At 41.3% G+C, this 18,575-nt stretch overlaps 1 protein-coding gene across 2 annotated transcripts in view; it reads right to left on the reverse strand.

The window, feature by feature from the left end:
- The window catches only part of psap (prosaposin), a 73,792-nt gene that overhangs the window by 19,714 nt on the left and 35,503 nt on the right, over window positions 1-18,575 (reverse strand). The window contains exons 6-9 of one of the 2 annotated variants that reach the window (XM_063070805.1): window positions 15,086-15,190; window positions 13,977-14,117; window positions 12,530-12,586; window positions 5,428-5,523 (exon numbers count right to left, since the gene is read on the reverse strand). In XM_063070805.1, the coding sequence (XP_062926875.1) occupies window positions 5,428-5,523; window positions 12,530-12,586; window positions 13,977-14,117; window positions 15,086-15,190 (399 nt within the window). The remainder of the gene's footprint in view (window positions 1-5,427; window positions 5,524-12,529; window positions 12,587-13,976; window positions 14,118-15,085; window positions 15,191-18,575) is intronic. The other variant, XM_063070806.1, reaches the window with a different exon arrangement.

Below are 18,575 nucleotides of genomic sequence, written 5' to 3' on the forward strand. Positions count from 1 at the left end.
GAATGTCAAAATGTCAACATCCTTTGTGCTATTCAATCACTAACTTTTTGTAGATATTCCCTTTGTTCTCTGCCCCATCCCCTTACTCAATGCTGAAATGGTATTTGATTTTTTTTTAACTATTCGCACTTCTGAAAGGACATCAATCAGAAACAATTTGTTATTGCTCTATAAATACTGCCAACTTGCTCAGAATTCCCAGCATTTTCGGTTTTCATTTGAGATTTTCAACATATTTTGAATCTTAAGTCAGTAATATAAAAAGCACATGAACACCAAAGATATTCAAGGACTGTCCAGATTTTTAAATGGACAATGAAGCAATGAACACTACCCCCTGCTTCTTTTTTGCATTTTGAAATTTATAGTAATCTTATCTCTGCACACTGCTGGTTGGTGGCGTAGTGGCATCAGCACCGGACTTCGGAGTGAAGGCTCCCGAGTTCGAATCCAGCCGGCTCCCTTGCTCCATCCGTGCTGGGTTGAGTGTTGAACTAGCAACTTGGCCTCATAAAAATAAGAAAGCCTGCTTAAAAAAAAAATGCCGTCACGACGGCATCCCAATGACTCCACTTGGAGTTAAGGGCTTTCTTCTTCTTCTTCTATCTCTGTACACTACTGCTGCCACAAAATAACATATTTCTCATCATAAGCCAGTGATAATATACTCTGATTCAGAAATGGGAACAATGGCTGCAGAATTAGAAAATAATCTGTTTGAAATTGGCTTGCCCAGTGAAGATAAAGTGACAAATATTAAGTTGCTCTTGGAACTGAATAGTTGAGGAATGTTCTGCATAAAGTGGATAATTATAGGATTAAGGAGATTAAAATTAGCACTGCTCAGACACATGAAGAAAAATTTGTGATATGAAAAATATGCAAGGTCCAGGGTTAAATTCAAGCCGCCTACACAAACTAGCATATTTATCATAGTTGCATTAACATTGTGCTGTTTTAAAGTCAGGAATTAACATGCAATTTAGTTCAACGTTTAAATATTGAGTGGGGATGACCACCATTAAAGTCATGAAGTTTAACTTCTGTGAAGTAAAATTCTGAAAGAAATCCAGCATTTAGATTCGGTTCAGAGTGCAACAGACATCCAGCATTCTGGGCGGGTGTACATATTTTCAAGTACTCTGCTATGGTCAATTAAGACGACTTATCTGGATATTGGTTTTCAAAGTTCTGAATGCCTGCTTGTATTTACACATCTGAATGTGACTTAACTTTTGACGTGATTAAAACAGAAACTGAAACTGTAGAATTCAGAACACGAATTCAGAACAGTTGAGATTGGTATCAACTTAATCAAACATTCAGCTGCCAGCCTAGATGAGTATGTCAGTTCCATCTCAGACTTTATCAGCAAGTGTGTTGCGGAACTGTGTATCAAAGTGTCCAGTCCAGGTGTTTGCAAGCCAGAAACCATGTAGGAACAGGGAGATCCACTCACTTTTCAAGTTTTGGTCTGCAGCATTTAAATCAGGTGACCTTGACTTTTGTAAGAAATCAAGATATGACCTCTGTAAAGCTATCAGGGATGCTAACAGATAGCACCAGTCTAAAATCTAGCAGCAGTCCAGCCACCAGCTGTGGCATACAACAATGGGTTACAAAATGAAGTCGGACAGCATTGCAACCAACAGCAAATCCCTTACGTTCTGTGCACATCTTGAACAGAAGGGAACAGCTATATCACCACCCATGTTGACAGTCTCCAGTGCAACTAAATCTACAGTCACTATCACTGATGCAAGATCGGTCTTTCGGTGAATGAACCTGAGGAAAGCACCAAGCCTGGCCATGTCCTTAGATCCTGGTGCAGATCAGTTGACAGGGATATTTGCAGACATTTTTTTTTAACCAATATAATATTTATTACATTGGTAACAAATATCATGGCATGAATCAACTCCAACTTTCCAAAAAACCTCAATCCACTGCAATTTGCCTACCATTGAAACACTTGGCAGAAGGAATAAAGGCATCACTATTTACAAAAAGGGGCGAAAATTCAGAAATCAGAAGTGCAGGGGAACTTGCCAGTCCTCGTGCAGGATTCTCTAAAAGTTAACCTGCAGATTGGGTTAGTGGTAAGGAAGGAAAATGCAATGTTAGCATTCATTGAGAGGACTAGAATATAAATGCAAGGATGCTATGCTGAGGTTTTATAAGGGATTGGTCAGACCACACTTGGACTATTGTGAGCAGTATTGGGTCACTTATCTAAGACAGCGGTTCCCAACCACTGGGCCGCAAAGCATGTGCTACTGGGCCGCGAGGAAACGATATGATTTGGCGATATGAGTCAGCTGCACCTTTCCTCATTCCCTGTCACGCCCACTGTTGAGCCATTATGCACGCGAGGTCATTACCCACAAGTCATCCATGTCAGCGCGGTGTTACGAGAATACACATAAAATTAAGATGTTTGCTGGCCTGGGCTAGCATCAGTGGCATCAGCAATTGGTCTGCCACCTGCCCTCAGGGGAAGGAGAGATAAGGAACAATGGAGCAGCGTCTGGAGATGTGTAATGAAGGGACGTGGGAGAGAGAGCTGTCTGGAGCGGCTCCCCCTTTGAACCCTGAACTGTTTGAAGTGATGGACAGGCGATACCCCAGCAGGGGGATAAAAAGGGACAGGTTCGCTAAGACAGGACACACGCCACCCGAGGTAACGAGACCCTGGAAGCGGTGCGCCTCTCACGAGTGGGTGAGAAGTACCAGACAACGACAAGGGTGGAAAGGTACGATCAGCGGGAACCCGGTGTGTGTCCGCCCTTGCCTGGGTGCCGGGTTCACTGCAGAGGATCGACTGCATCTGGAGGAGGGGTCACAGTCGGTGACCTCAGGTGACATCACCAAGGACCCGCTCGAAAGCTGCTTGTGAGCCATCTCGCTGGTCTGTGAGTGAAGCAGTGTTCTGAATGATCAGTTGTTCCTGTTCCCTCTCTCTCTTCCCCCACGTTGTCCATCGCCATGGCAACGATTACTGCGAACTGAACTTTGAGTCATTTTGAAATTTGGTCATTTACCCCTAGACAACGATAGAGCTTGATTGATGCTGTTATCTTAATTCTGTGCACATGTGTGTTTATCATCGCTGAACTGTTGCATTTATTATCCTTTCGATTACTGTGTTGCTTGTTTCTTTAATAAAACTTTCTTAGTTCTAGTACTCCAGACTCCAACTGAGTGATCCATTTCTGCTGGTTTGGCAACCCAGTTACGGGGTACGTAACAGCGGGAAGGAGATCAACTCCTCGAGCTTGCAAATGACGGCAGGCTGAAAAGTACATAACATCTCTGCCGGCATTCTGGATCAAAGTCAAGGATAAATATCCTGACCTAACCATGAAAGCACTGAAAACATTGCTTTCATTTCCAACATTTTTCTGCGAAGCGGAGTTTTCTGCAATGAATGCAACGAAAACTAAATTGCGGAATAGGCTGGACATAAGGAACCCCCTTCGAGTATCGCTGTCTCCCGTCATCCCTCGATAGGACTGTCTTGTTGCAGGAAAACAAGCCCCGGGCTCCCACTGATTCAGTGATATTGGTGTGTTGCAATGATTTTATATGTTCATACGGGGAAAATATGTGCTGTGTGTTTAATATTCAAATTTTAATTAAAATGTTATGATGCTATTAACTTATAAGTGACTTATCTAACCATATAACAATTACAGCATGGAAACAGGCGATCTCGCCCCTTCTAGTCCGTGCCGAACGCTACTCTCACCTAGTCCCACCGACCTGCACTCAACCCATAACCCTCTATTTCTTTCCTGTCCATACACCTATCCAATTTTTCTTTAAGTGATAATACCGAACCTGCTTCTGCCACTTCTACTGGAAGTTTTTTCAACACTTACTTCAAGCTCCCCTGTCCTCCCTTGATAATTGACTTATCATTATATTCATACAAGGAAAATATGCACTGTGTGTTTAATATTAAATTCGTTAGATAAACCCTTTTAGAAATGAAATTGAGCATATTAGCCACTTATCACCTACATTCCAGTCGAGATTAACACACCTGCACCCCCCTGAACAGAATCGCCAAAAACAATTTGCAGAAAAAAATCGGCAGGTACAAGCATACGCACTAGTGCCCGCGCAAGGCTTCATGGTCATTGTAGTCTTTTGGGTAAACATGACGTATTTGACTGCTACCCTTGTCCGTTGGCAACCCTACCCCCCAACCCCCTCCTGGTCGGCCGGTCCGCAAGAATATTGTCAATATTAAACCGGTCCGCAGTGCAAAAAAGGTTGGGGACCCCTGATCTAAGAAAAGGGAGGGTCCAGAGGAAGTTCACGAGAATTATTCTGGGGATGAAAGGGTTAATGTATGATGAGCATTTGATGGCTCTGGGCTATATTTTCTCAAGTTTAGGAGTATGGAGGGAACTTATTGAAACATATCAAATATTGAAAGGCTGAGGTAGAGTAGATGTGAAGAGGATGTTTCCTATAGTGGGGGAGGCTAGAACCAGAGGGCACAGCCCCAGAATAAAAGAAAGTTCCTTTAGAAAAGAGATAAGGAGGAATTTCTTTATCTAGAGGGTGGTGAATCTGTGGAATTCATTGCCACAGATGGTTGTGGAGGCCAAGTCATTCAGTATATTTAAACTGGAGGTTAATAGGTTCTTGATTAGTAATGGCATCAAAGGATATGGGGAAAAAACAGGAGAATGAGGTGAGAGGGATAATAACTCAGCCATGATGGAATGGTGGAGCAGATTCGATGGGCTGAATGGCCTACTTCTGCTCCAATGTCTTGCACTCTTACAGTCTAAAACATCACCCTTTAGCATTAGTTCTCTGCTTTACGGAAAAGAATCTCAGCTTTTCCAGACTCTCCATATAAATAAAGTATTATTTTGGTAAATTATTTTCAAAGATGATATTGTACAACCAGAGATAAATATCATGAAATATTGTGTAGGACCTTCCATTTGAAAAACAGCTCAGGAAGTCTTTTTGTAGGGTGGATGTGGCAATGTTTCCACCTACAACAGAGTTCAAAACCAAAGACCTTAAATATAAAAGAATCATGAATAGATCCAATGAGAAATTCAATAACTTTACTTACACTTGCTACTAAGTAACAAAAACACTGAACAGGAGAAGAGTACTTGATAGCTTTGATGAAGCACAAAGGAATGAAATTGGACCAGAGTCCAGAAGCAGTCAGTGACCAGTTCCATTTCATCTCTTCCTTGGCCTTGCATCCCCATAAGGCATTTTATCCTTGCTAAAATATGAATCAAACTACCAATTTGCTATGGATCATCCTAACTTCTTGCTTTTGCACCCAACCCTTTGCTAAAGATTCAGAAGGTTGATGGGGTATCTGGGCATGGTAGAAATTGTTTATAGCTACTTCTTTGACTCGTAATTATAGGAATGATGCCTCACCTGCACAGGGTGAACAATAGGTTCCTGAAGGACCTGCATTGGAACTGTGGTTGCTTTGTCGCAGAATCCAGTTGCAGTACAAATCTCTTCTGCACTCTGGAAGAAAGAGAAAAAAACATAAATACAACTCCTTAAAAATTACTTTAAAACAAATTTAAATCCAAACAATATTTGAAAAACAAAGGGAAAGGCCCTTGGGTCTAAAGCTATCAAAGTAATAAAACCACCAGCTGCTTTAAAGTCATAGTTGTAGGGATGTGTGCTTGGGCAGAGTAGCTCTTGGGAGATGAAAAACATCACTGGCTTCAATCAGCCTAGCTGTAGAGCTTGGGAATGCAGCCTTGAATGGGCTAATGAGTTAACCTAATTCTTCGACAGGTTCGACAGTTGCCTTCCTGTTCACGCTCCCCTCAGCACACCAATCAAGGTGCCGAGGCACCCAATGCTCCCTCAGCACCGATGCCTCCCCTCCGCCCCCCCTGACAGGAAAGGAATGGAGGGTTATGGGCTAAGTGTAGGTCGGTGGGATTAGGTGAGAGTAAGAGTTCGGTACAGACTAGAAGGGCCGAGATGACCTGTTCCGTGCTGTAATTGTTATATGGTTATATAATGTAGAAGTGACCAACAAACACTGATAATTAGAGCTAGGGCTGTGGAATACTTATCACATTGAATTTATGTGTTATAAATAAGCTGTGAAGTTAAGGAATGACAGGGTAGTACGGCTGAGTAGAACATGCAGATGAAAAGCTGACGGTTTCAGTGACCCAGACCTCCTCATGAGTAGATGTACTTCCAGCTGCAGCAGTGCGACTTCTGAGCAGAAGCGATAGCTGGAGTCACCGAGGCATGATTATTAGACCCAAAACTTCATGGACAGCACATTTAAGAAGGGTGATCAAACAGTAGCTCAACAGTATGCAGACAGATAATTCCAGGAGTCACCCAAATCCATCTGGCTCACCAATGGATACCAGTGAGGGTGATGGCCAGGATAAATGGGTGTACAAGTGGCTCGGCTGCACAGAATGATCAAAAGGAAAATGGGAGAACAGTAGTGGCATACAAAATGGAGGATAGATTGGATGAGTACGTGAATGAGAAGTTGCCACTGGAGGGAAGGGTGTAGATTTATGGTTCACTAAAACCACGTCTGGAGACCTATACAACCTGGGCAGTGTCCACAAGTCACCATTAAAAACAGTAAATCCCAAAAATCCCAAACTACTATGGGAGATTGCAGAGGCTCTAAATTTTAGATTCTAAAAGATTTTTGTGAAGTCTTTTCTAGCCAGAGGTGAGATGCAAGATAACCGGAGGTCAGCATATGTGGATCCTTTATTCAAGACAGGCAACAGAAATATTTTGGGCAATTACAGGCCAATTAACAATTAAGGAAGTTATTGGGAAAATTCTGAGGTAACAGAAGATTTCTATTCTTGAACGTTTGGCACCTTGTTAAAAGCCTTCTGAAAATCTACATACATAACATCCACTGAGTCTTTTGTCTATCCTGCCTGTTATTTCCTCAAAGAATTCCAACAGGTTTGTCAGGCAATGTTTCCCCTTAAGGAAACCATCCTGATTTTGGCCTACTTTGTCATGCACTTCCAAGTATCCCAAAATCTCATCCTCTATAGTGGACTCCAACATCTTTCAAACACTGAAGTCAGGCGAACTGGCCTATAATTTCTTTTCTTCTGCCTCCTTCGCTTCTTAAAGAGTGGAGTAACATTTTCAATTTTCCAGTGCTCTGGAACCATTGCAGAATCTTGCGATACTTTGAAGATCATTATCAAAGCCTTCACAATCTCTTCAGTTCTCTTTCAAACCCTGGGATGTAGTCCATCTGGTTCAGGTGACTCTTCTACCTTCAGATGTTTCAGCTTCCTAAGCATCTTTTCTTAGTAATAGCAACTACACTCGCTTCTGCCCCCTGACACTCTTGACTTTTTGGCATTCTGCTAGAGTCTTCCACAGTGAAGACAGGTGCAAAGTAATTATTAAGTTCGTCTGCCATTCCTTTGTCCCCCATTACTATCTCTAGCATCATTTTCCCGCAGACCGATATCCACTCTTAGCTCCCTTTTACTCTTTATATATCTGAAAAAACTTTTGGTATCCTCTTTGATACTTTGGCTAGCTTACCTTCATATTTAATCTTTTCTCTCCTAATGTAATTTTAGTTGCTTTCCGTTGCTTTTTAAAAAGCTTCCCAATCCTCTAATTTACCTTTCTTATATGCTGTCCTTTACTTCCCATGGGTGCCTCATCCTCACTTTAGAATACTTCTTCATTTTTGAGATCTATCTATCCTGCACCTTTTGAATTGCCCACAGAAGTTCCAGCCACTGCAGTTCTACATCATCCCTAATAGTGTTCCTTTCCAATAAACTTTGGCCAGCTCCTCTCTCTGTAATTCCCTTTACTCTACTGTAATACTGACATATTTGACTTTATCTTCTCCCTCTCAAACTGTAGGGTAAATTCTATCATATTAAAAGCACTGTCTCCCTAATCAAATCTGGTTCATTACAAAACACCCAATCCGGATTTGCCTTTCTCCTACTGGGCTCAACAACTAAAAACCACCTTGTAGGCAACTCTTTGGAATCCAGTATCAACCGGATTTTTCCAACCTACCTGCATATTGCAATCCCCTATTACTATCCGAACATTGCCCTTACTACATGCCTTTTCTATTTCCCATTGAAAGTTACATCCTACATCCTGGCTACTGTTCACAATGGTACCAACGACATGGATATAGAAAACGATGAGGGCCTGAGAGCAGTTTTAGGAAGCTTGGAAGAATATGGATCAAGACCACAAAAAGTACTACTCTCAGTGTATAGCATCGAGAGTAATTCCAAGAAGAGCAGAAATCAGAGGAGGGCACACATTGAAAATGTGGCTGGACAGATCTAGTAGGAAGGAAGTATTCAGATTTGAGACACGTGAACCAAGTCTGAAGCAGAAAGGATTAAACAAACTGGATGAGTTACAAAGATATGAGATTGCAGACAACACAGATCTAGAGCAACACACAAAGGCAATGCAGGAGCTCACCAGGTCAAGCCGCATCTATGGAGGCCAGTGGACAGCTGACCTTTAGGGTTAGGACCCTTTACCTGGACTGGTCAGTCCCTCCAGTGCCTTTGTGAGTTGTATGAGTCACACCTCAGGTTAAGATTGTTTTGGGGCTATTGCAGAGGCTTTAAACTAGTTTGGTAGGATGACATGAAGCTTAAAGGGAATTTTGGAAAGAGAAAGAATATGGATATTAGAAAAGCAGTAAGAAAAATAAATAGGTAGAGAAAATCAAAGGCAAGCAACCAATGGGATAAAAGTATGATAGAAACATTAAAAAGATGAAAATAAAGATATTTATCATTATTTGAAAGCTAAACTGCACAAACAGAAGCAAACAAAGGTAGACAGCCTTTGGTTCATTTGAACATACACAATCATGGTGCCAACCAAACTCATCCTTTGCATGAGCATACATGTCTGGCTGATATCCCTCAAAACCCTTCCTATCCACATGAGAATGAGCCAACTACCATCACAATATGGTAACCAAATCTGGGAGCTGAACGCTCACACATTTAGTATTTAAGATTTAGGAAGAACAAGTTAAGGATTGAAGGGCGCCCATTCAGAACAGAAATGCGAAGAAATTTTTTTAGTCAGGGGTTGGTGAATCTATGGAATTTGTTGCCACGGGCAGCAGTGGAGGCCAAGTCATTGGGTGTATTTAAGGCAGAGATTGATAGGTATCTGAGTAGCCAGGGCATCAAAGGTTATGGTGAGAAGGCGGGGGAGTGGGACTAAATAGGAGAAAATGGATCAGCTCATGATAAAATGGCGGAGCAGACTCGATGGGCCGAATGGCCTACTTCTGCTCCTTTGTCTTATGGTCTTATGGAAAAAGCGTTGGAGTGCGTCATTAATAAATACTGCACAGCATTAACAACTAGTCTTGACTCAACAGGCCATGCTATAGAAATAGAACTAATCTGGGTGGGCCTAAGAATTAGAAAAGGACCAAAAAAAAACATTTATGTTAGTTATTTATAATCCAAATTATAAATAGTTGTAATGCAGATGAAGAAACAGAAGTCTACAGAACAGGAATAATACAGATGTAAGATAAGGGATACGGAAACTGAGAAAGACTCTCTCAAGCACTCTCAAACTAATTACAAAACCTACCCTCCTTCCCCCTCATCTGTTCTCAACTATCACCTGCCAGTTCAAACTCCACACCCCTCCACTCAATTTCTTTTTCTGACTTCTGCTCCCTTCCTTTAATAGTCCTGATGAAGCGTATCAGCCCAAAACATCAACTGTTTATTACCCTGCATAGATGCTGGCTGACCTACTGAGTTCATCTAACATTTTGTGTGATGTATTATGGACATAGTAGTCATACTGAGAACACGTACCACTTTGCACTACAGTAGACTTTTTTTCCCTGTTTTTTCTTATAAATATTGTGTCACTAATGGTAACTGCCTGTATTGCTGCTGCAAATAAGTTTTTCATTGCACATATGCATACAGTGGCACGCAAAAGTTTGGGCACCCGTGGTCAAAATTTCTGTTACTGTGAATAGCTATGCGAGTAAAAGAGGAACTGATTTCCAAAAGGCATAAAGTTATAGATGACACATTTCTTTAATATTTTAAGCAAGAAAACTTTTTTATTTTCATCTTTTACAGTTTCAAAATAACAAAAAAGGAAAAGGGCCCGAAGCAAAAGTTTGGGCACCCTGCATGGTCAGTACCTAGTAACACCCTCTTTGGCAAGTATCACAGCTTATAAACGCTTTCTGTAGCCAGCTAAGTCTTTCAATTCTTGTTTGGGGGATTTTCGCCCATTCTTCCTCGCAAAAGGCTCCTAGTTCTGTGAGATTCTTGGGCCATCTTGCATGCAGTGCTCTTTTGAGGTCTATCCACAGATTCTCGATGTTTAGGTCAGTGGACTGTGAGGGCCATGGCAAAATCTTCAGCTTGCGCCTCTTGAGGTAGTCCATTGTGGATTAAAAAGCCCAAAGCATGATCGGCCAAAAAGTTCTATTCAAAAAGTTCAAAGGAATATCAAAACAATCCTGATGCATTTTGGAAACAAGTCCTGTGGACTGATGAAGTTAAAATAGAACTTTTTGGCCGCAATGAGCAAAGATATGTTTGGAGAAAAAATGGGTGCAGAATTTCATGAAAAGAACACCTCTCCAACTGTTAAGCTTGGGGGTGGATCGATCATGCTTTGGGCTTGTGTTGCAGCCAGTGGCACGGGGAACATTTACTGGTAGAGGGAAGAATGAATTCAATTAAACACCGGCAAATTCTGGAAGTAAACATCACACCATCTGTAAAAAAGCCGAAGATGAAAAGAGGATGGTTTCTTCAACATGATAATGATCCTAGACACACCTCAAAATCCACAGTGGACTACCTCAAGAGGCACAGGCTGAAGGTTTTGCCATGGGCCTCAAAGTCCCCTGACCTAAACATCAACGAGAATCTGTGGATAGACCTCAAAAGAGCACTGCATGCAAGAGGGCCCAAGAATCTCACAGAACTAGGAGCCTTTTGCGAGGAAGAATGGGCGAAAATCCCCCAAACAAGAATTGAAAGACTCTTAGCTGGCTACCGAAAGCGTTTACAAGCTGTGATACTTACCAAAGGGGACGTTACTAAGTACTGACCATGCAGGGTGCCCGAACTTTTGCTTCGGGCCCTTTTCCTTTTTTGTTATTTTGAAACTGTAAAAGATGGAAATAAAAAAGTTTTCTTGCTTAAAATATTAAAGAAATGTGTCATCTTTAACTTTATGCCTTTTGGAAATCAGTTCATCTTTTACTCGCTTAGCTATTCACAGTAACAGAAATTTTGAACAGGGGTACCCGAACATTTACATATCACTGTATATAAGACTATAAGGCATAGGAGCAGAATGCCATTCAGCCCATCGAGCCTGCTCCGCCATTCCATCATGGCCGATCCCAGATCCCACTCACACAGATACACCTGCATTCTCACCATATCCTTTGATGCCCCAACTGATCAGGAACTATCAACTTCTACCTTGGCCTCCACTACAGTCTGTGTAGAGCATTCCACAGATTCACTACTCTCTGGCTAAAAAAAAAATCCTCTTTACCTCTGTTCTAAAAGGTTGTCCCTCATTTTCAGGCTGTCTCCTCTAGTTGTGGATACCCCACAATAGGAAACATCCTCTCCACATTCACCCTATCTAGTCATTTCAACATCTGGTAGGTTTCAATGAGACCACCAGCCGCCCACCCACCCCTGCCGCTTCATTCCTGGAATCATCCTTGTGAAACTCCTCTGGATTCTCTCCAATTACAACATACTCTTTCTGAGATATGGGGCCAAAGCTGTTGACAATATTCTAAGTGTGGCCTGACTAGAGTCTTATAAAGCCTCAGAATTATCTCCATACTTTTATATTCCATTCCCTTGAAATAAATGTCAACATTGCATTTGCCTTCTTTACCACAGACTTAACCTGCAAATTAACCTTCTGGGAGTCTTGTACAAGGACTCCTAAGTCCCCTTGTACATACCTGTGCAGATGATAATAAAGCTCCACTTTGACTTTTTCCTCAGCACATTAGTCAGAATTTGCGGGAAAAATATTTGGTTGTAATGAAAGGTCAACTAGCAACACTTATGTTTGTCTATGGCTGCTCTCTGATAGGCTGCCCTAACATTTTCTGATTTTATTAAGGACTTCCAGCATTTGGAAGACTTGAATCACTGTTTATTTTTATTATGCTGGAATGAAGTTTGACATGAAAAATAAACAGAAGATGACAAAGAGTCAATCTCATTTCCGTTTAGTCATACTTAGGTCAAGCAGGGCAGGGCAGGGCTGGAAGATTTCTTTCCCTGACAGACTTCAAAAACTAACTACAATCTTTCAAAAGACCATTAATTTCATGATTCCTATTACCGATACCACTTTTTAAACCTCAGTTTGTTGAATTTAATGTCCCAGGTTCTGTAGCTGCAATTAAACATGTACAAGCGTGTCAGGTAATACAATACTTTCAACACGTTTTAATACTCACTCTCTGCATTAATATCTCAGCCACTTGTGGTCCTTGCAAGGCGATGTACTTCTCACACTGAAATCACAAGTTAATACAGGTTAGGACATTGCAATACATTTGTGTTTAATCAGAGACTTCCGGAGAAGGAGATATAGCTGAATGGAATTAGAATTCTTTCACAAGGTTATAATAAGGACCAACATTTAGGAGGGGTTGCAGATGGAAGGGCCATTTGTAAGAAGTTTATACCAGATAATGACATGAATAAGGGATAATGTTAATCAAAGTGAAATTGTAATTTAATGGACCTGGAATTTACCCTGGACAAAACACTGCTTTAGTTATTCTGAAACACAAGCAAATTCTTGGTTGGAATCATTAAAGGCAAAGATATAAGATAATGGTAGTGAAGGAGGATTTCTTAGAAGGTTCTTCAAATGATGACACATAGGTAGAATTTAGAAACAAGGAGGTAGAGGAGAGGGGTGGGAAATCACTTTGCTGCAAAACATTACAGGCCACCTAATAGTCAATTGCAGCTACTTTCTAAACAGCGCCGTAGAATAAAAAAAATGCTGTAGTTTCCCTGCCTTCTTTTTCATACATATGCTAGTCTAGTCGGCTTAAAGTAATGGACCTCAATAGAAAACAGGTCTCCACTCAAGATGTCCTGTCTACTTTCTAACTTGAAACTGTATGTTGCAATTGAAAACTTTATGCCCATGAAGGATATCCCCATTAAAGTCACCAGCTTTCATGTAGTTCCCATGGATTTCAGAAGAGTGCTTGATAATACCCTAAAGACTTGACAGAACAGGTCCTTGGGCAAGAGAGTATTTTGATCCAAAATGGGCTGAAGATAGCTTATTTTATTCATGGAAGTCTGTGACTTGTGTTTCCTGAGGAGGGGAATGGTGCTGGGACCTTCAATGCTTGTAATAAATAGTTGGATTTGGGTGCAAATTTAGGAAATACAATGTATTATTAAATATGCAGATGACATGTAAAACAGTGGTGTTGTTGATAGTGAATTGAGTAGCCTCAGGTTACAAAACAGTAATGAACTGGTATGAATGGCAGACGAAATTTAATATTGCTGAGGCGATGCAGATTAGAAGGTCACAGAATGAATGGTAGAACCATTGGGAGTATTAAGGAACTGAGGAATTCTGGCTGTGTGTAACACACTCACAGATACGAAGCTGTGCATGAAAAATAATGAAACACAATTATAATGTGCTACGTGCAATGATGCTCAGCCGTGAGTGATTGGCCCAATGGTAGTATTTGTTCCTACGATATAACCAACCTTCAGATATACTGTTACACTTTTAATGAAAGAATATTATATGAAGAATACACAGAACTATACTGAACTGAGTGTGTAACAAAGGCAACTAATCTCTGCAGCTATGTACTTGACAAATGCAATGATAGCCATTAACAGACATGCCCAGATACTCACCAGTTCTGTTAAACCAGGTCCCACATTACACTGTTTCTTTATGTGAGTAATGAGTTCATTCTGGAAGTCCACATTCTCTTTCATAGTAGTTTGAATATTGCTGATGAACTGATTACAGTTGAGACAGACGTCATCATTGCTCTGGAAGTAATTGACCAAAATGAGATACAAATCAGAGGAAATTAAAACATGTGACCCATTATAATTGCAGATTACTGACACCATCAATGAAAATGATCAGAACTGAAGAGCACAAATTACAATGGGAGATAGAAAAGGCATGTAAAAAAAGTAATGTTATGATGGTCATGTTGCCAGGCAAATAACCTCTTCCTCAATGACAACTACACAAAGGAAGATGGTTATCAACTTCAGGGGAACTCACACCACCCATACGCCTCTTTACATTGTCAGCGTAGCAGCGGAAACTGCAAGCAGTTTCAAACTCCTGGGGGTGTACATCTCGCACAACCTCTTATGGTTCCAGAACACATCCTACACAATCCGCAAAACTCATCAATGTCTCTACTTTCTCATACATACAAATACTCATATCCTTCTGTAGATGCGTAGTAGAGGGCACCCTAACAAGCTGCATCACTGCATGGCACAGAAGCTGCACTGTGGCGGATAGGAAAGCTCTACAATGGGTAGTCAAAACAGTCCAATATATCACCGGCACCAGGAACACCTTGAAGGATCCCACCCACATTGCTCATGGACTACCAGTGAGCTGTCGCATACATTCGGTAGTGCCATCTTAACCGGAAGTCTTATTGTGCTTTCTTTTGTGCTGTATTGGATCTAGAGTAACAATTATTTAGTTTTCTTCTAACATTTGTGTACTGGAAATGACATTAAACACTCTTTAAGTCTTCAAAGTGCAGGCAGATTGGGAAAATCAGGTTTGTGCTGGATCCCAAAGGAAGGAATTTGTAGAATACCTAAGAGAAGGCTTTTTACAGCAGCTTGTGGTTGAGCTCACTAGGGAAAAAGCAGATCTGGATTGGGTATTGTGTATTGAACCAGATTTGATTAGGGGACGTAAAGTAAAGGAATCCTCAGGAGGCAGTGATCATAACAACATAGAATTCACCCTAACAACATACATCAAAGTTGCTGGTGAACGCAGCAGGCCAAGCAGCATCTGTAGGAAGAGGTGCAGTCGACGTTTCAGGCCGAGACCCTTCGTCAGGACTATAGAATTCACCCTGCTGTTTGAGAAGGAGAAGCTAAAATCAGAAGTACCGGTATTACAATGGAGTAATGAGAACCAGAGGCATGAGAGAGAGGCTGACCGAAGTTGTTTGTACGAGGACACGAGCAGTGATGACTGCAGAACAGCTAATAGCAAGGATTTCTGACAGCAATTTGGATGCTGCCGGATAGATACATTCTAAAGATGAAGATGCATTCTAAAAGGAGAATGATGCAACCATGGCCAACCAGGGAAGTCAAGGACAGCATAAAAACAAGAGAAAGCATATAATATAGCAAAAAATTGTGGGAAGCTAGAGGGTTGGGAAACATTTAAAAACTAACTGAAGGCAACTAAAAAAGCAATAGGGAGTGAAAAGAAATATGTTTGCCAATAATAGAGAAGAGGATACCAAAAGGTTTTTCAGATATATAAAGAGTAAAAGAGAGGCGAGAATGGATATCAGACTGCTGAAAAATGATGCTGGAGAGGTAGTAATGGGGGTGGGGTGGGGGGAAGAGACATAGAAATGGCCAATTAACTCAATAAATATTTTGTGTCAGTCTTCACTATGGAAGGCACCAGCAGTATGCTAGAATTTTGACACTATCAGGGAGCAGAAGTGAGTGTAGTTCCTATTACTAAGGAGAAGGTGCTTGGAAAGCTGAAAGGTCTGAAGATAGATAAGAATCACTAGATACTGGAATGGTTCCATAGAACTGGAGAATTGCAAATGTCACTCTACTCTTTAAGAAAGGTGGGAGGCAAAAGACAGGAAATTATAGGCCGCTCATCCTGACTTTAGTGATTAGCTAGATGTTAGAGAGTCCACTATTAAGAATGAGGTTTCAGGGTACTTGGAGACGCACAAGAAAATAAGCTGAAGTTAGCATAGTTTTGTTCAGGGGAAATCTTGACTGACAAATCTGTTTAAAATTTTTTGGAAAATTAACGTACAAGATGGACAAAGCAGTATTACTAGCAAGTAAAAGCAAAAAAGAGGGCATATAATAGAGCAAAAAGTACTGGGAAGCTAAATTTTCACAAGGTCTTTGACAAGATGCCATACATGAGGCTGCTAACAAGATAAGAGCCCATGGTATTACAGGAAAGATACTAGTATGTTCATAATATTGACTGACTGGCAAGAGGCAAGGAATAGGAATAAAGAGGGCCTTTTCTGGTTGGCTACTGGTCAATGATGTCAATGATCTGGACAACAGAATTGATGACTTTATCTTGGACAGGTGAGAATAGGCAAAGAAGTGGCAGAATGAATATTGTGTACAGAAGTGTATAGTCATGCACTTTGGTAGAAGGAATAAAGGCACAGACTTTTTTCTAAATGGGGAGCAAATTCAGAGGTCACAAGTGCAAGCGTCATCTTATGTCCAGATACTCCTATACCTGGTGTCAATTTATGTGCACAGAATCAGTCTATGTATATAAACTAATCTTAAGTAGTTATATTTATTTTATTGTATCCTTTATGTTTGTGTTTTATTTAATGCTGCATTGGTACCAGAGTAGCAATCATTTTGTTCTCTTTTGTACTTGCATACTGATGAATGTCAATAAACAATTTTGAAGAGAAGTTATATACTGCGTCCGGTGCTCCTGGTCGGCCTTCTATATATTGGTGAGAACCTGACACAGACTGGGAAACCGTTTCGCTGAACACCTACGCACTGTCCGCCAGAGAAAGCAGGATCTCCCAGTGGCCACATATTTTATTTCCACATCCCATTCCGATATGCCCATCCACGGCCTCCTCTACTGTCAAGATGAAGCCACACTCAGGTTGGAGGAACAACACCTTATATTCCGTCTGGGTAGCCTCCAACCTGATGGCATAAACATTGACTTCTCTAACTTCCGTTAATGCCCCACCTCCCCTTCGTACCCCATCTGTTATTTATTTATTTCCCCCTCTTTCTTTCTCTCTCTTTTTTCTCCCTGTCGCTCTCACTATATCTTCCTCTGATGCTCCCCTCCCCCTTTCTTTCTCCCTAGGCCTCCCATCCCATAATCCTCTCCCTTCTCCAGCCTTGTATCCCTTTTGCCAATCAACTTTCCAGCTCTTAGCTCCGTCCCTCCCCCTCCTGTCTTCTCCTATCATTTCAGATCTCCCCCTCTCCCTTTCAAATTTCTTACTATCCCTTCTTTCACTTAGCCCTGATGAAGGGTCTCAGCCTGAAATATCGACTGTACCTCTTCCTATAGATGCTGCCTGGCCTGCTGCGTTCACCAGCATTTTGTGTGTGTTGCTGAAACAATTTTGAATCTTGAATCCTCATGCAGGATCCACTAAAGGCTAACATGTAGGTTGAGTCAGTAATAAGGAAAGCAAAGAGGATCTAGAGGTTTCTGTGAATGACCCCAGGAATGAAAGGGTTAACTTATGAAGAGCATTTGATGGCTCTGGAGTTTAAAAGAATTAGGGGAGATCTCACCGAAACCTATCAAACATTGAAGAGCCTAGATGGAGCAGACTTTGAGAGGATGTTTCCTTGAGTGGGCGAGTCTAGGACAGATGGCACTGCCTTAGAATACAAGGATGTCCCTTTAGAACAAAGATGAGGAGGAATTTCTTGAGTCAGACAGTGGTGAATCTGTGGAGTCCATTGGGTATATTTAACTAGATTCTTGATTATTTACGGCATCAAGGGTTACAGGGAGAATGCAGAATGGAGTTGAGAGGGATAATAAATCAGCCAGGATCAAATGGCAGAGCAGACCCAGTGAGCCCGATGGCCCAAATCTGCTTCTGTCTATGGTCTAATTATGTTTTCTAGAAAAGCCTATTTCCTTAGTTCAGCAACACAAAAAGTACTATCAGCTATCATCTTAAAAATGTGCTTGAACTGGTAGATTGCTATATTGTTAAGAGGGAACGGACTGACTCTCTAAGAGGGGGAGATGAAAGATTATCAGAATGAAAGATTAACTGAAATATGAATAGTTCCCCTCTCCACACATAGTTCCAGACTGGCTGAACATTTCCTGTTTATTTATCACCAATACAGCAATGGGCTTTTGAACTGAGATGATGAGATTCACATATGCAACTAACAAGCAATAAGGTTAGGAGCCACATTGGCTGCAGAGGCTCTGTCATGAGTTTAAGATCAAGATCAATGAATGTTAGGATACAAAAGGAATCAAGGGATACTGGTTGGTGCAGCAGCCTTGAGACTGCAGGCTTGTTCTTGAGAAGGCAGGTCCTCTAGGCCTTAGTTCACAGTTTCAACTGTGCAATGGAACCTGCTTTTGGAAATTGGTGAATCGAGACCATGGTTCCAAGGCTGGGGTTTCAGCAGCCAAGATCACAGCCTCAAAAGGTGACGGTGGTACCTTTATTTATTTTTCCCCTCTCTTTGGATATCACTGGCAAGGTCATG

This window comes from Mobula hypostoma, chromosome 18 (genome assembly GCF_963921235.1).
Source record: "Mobula hypostoma chromosome 18, sMobHyp1.1, whole genome shotgun sequence".
Taxonomy (NCBI): domain Eukaryota; kingdom Metazoa; phylum Chordata; class Chondrichthyes; order Myliobatiformes; family Myliobatidae; genus Mobula; species Mobula hypostoma.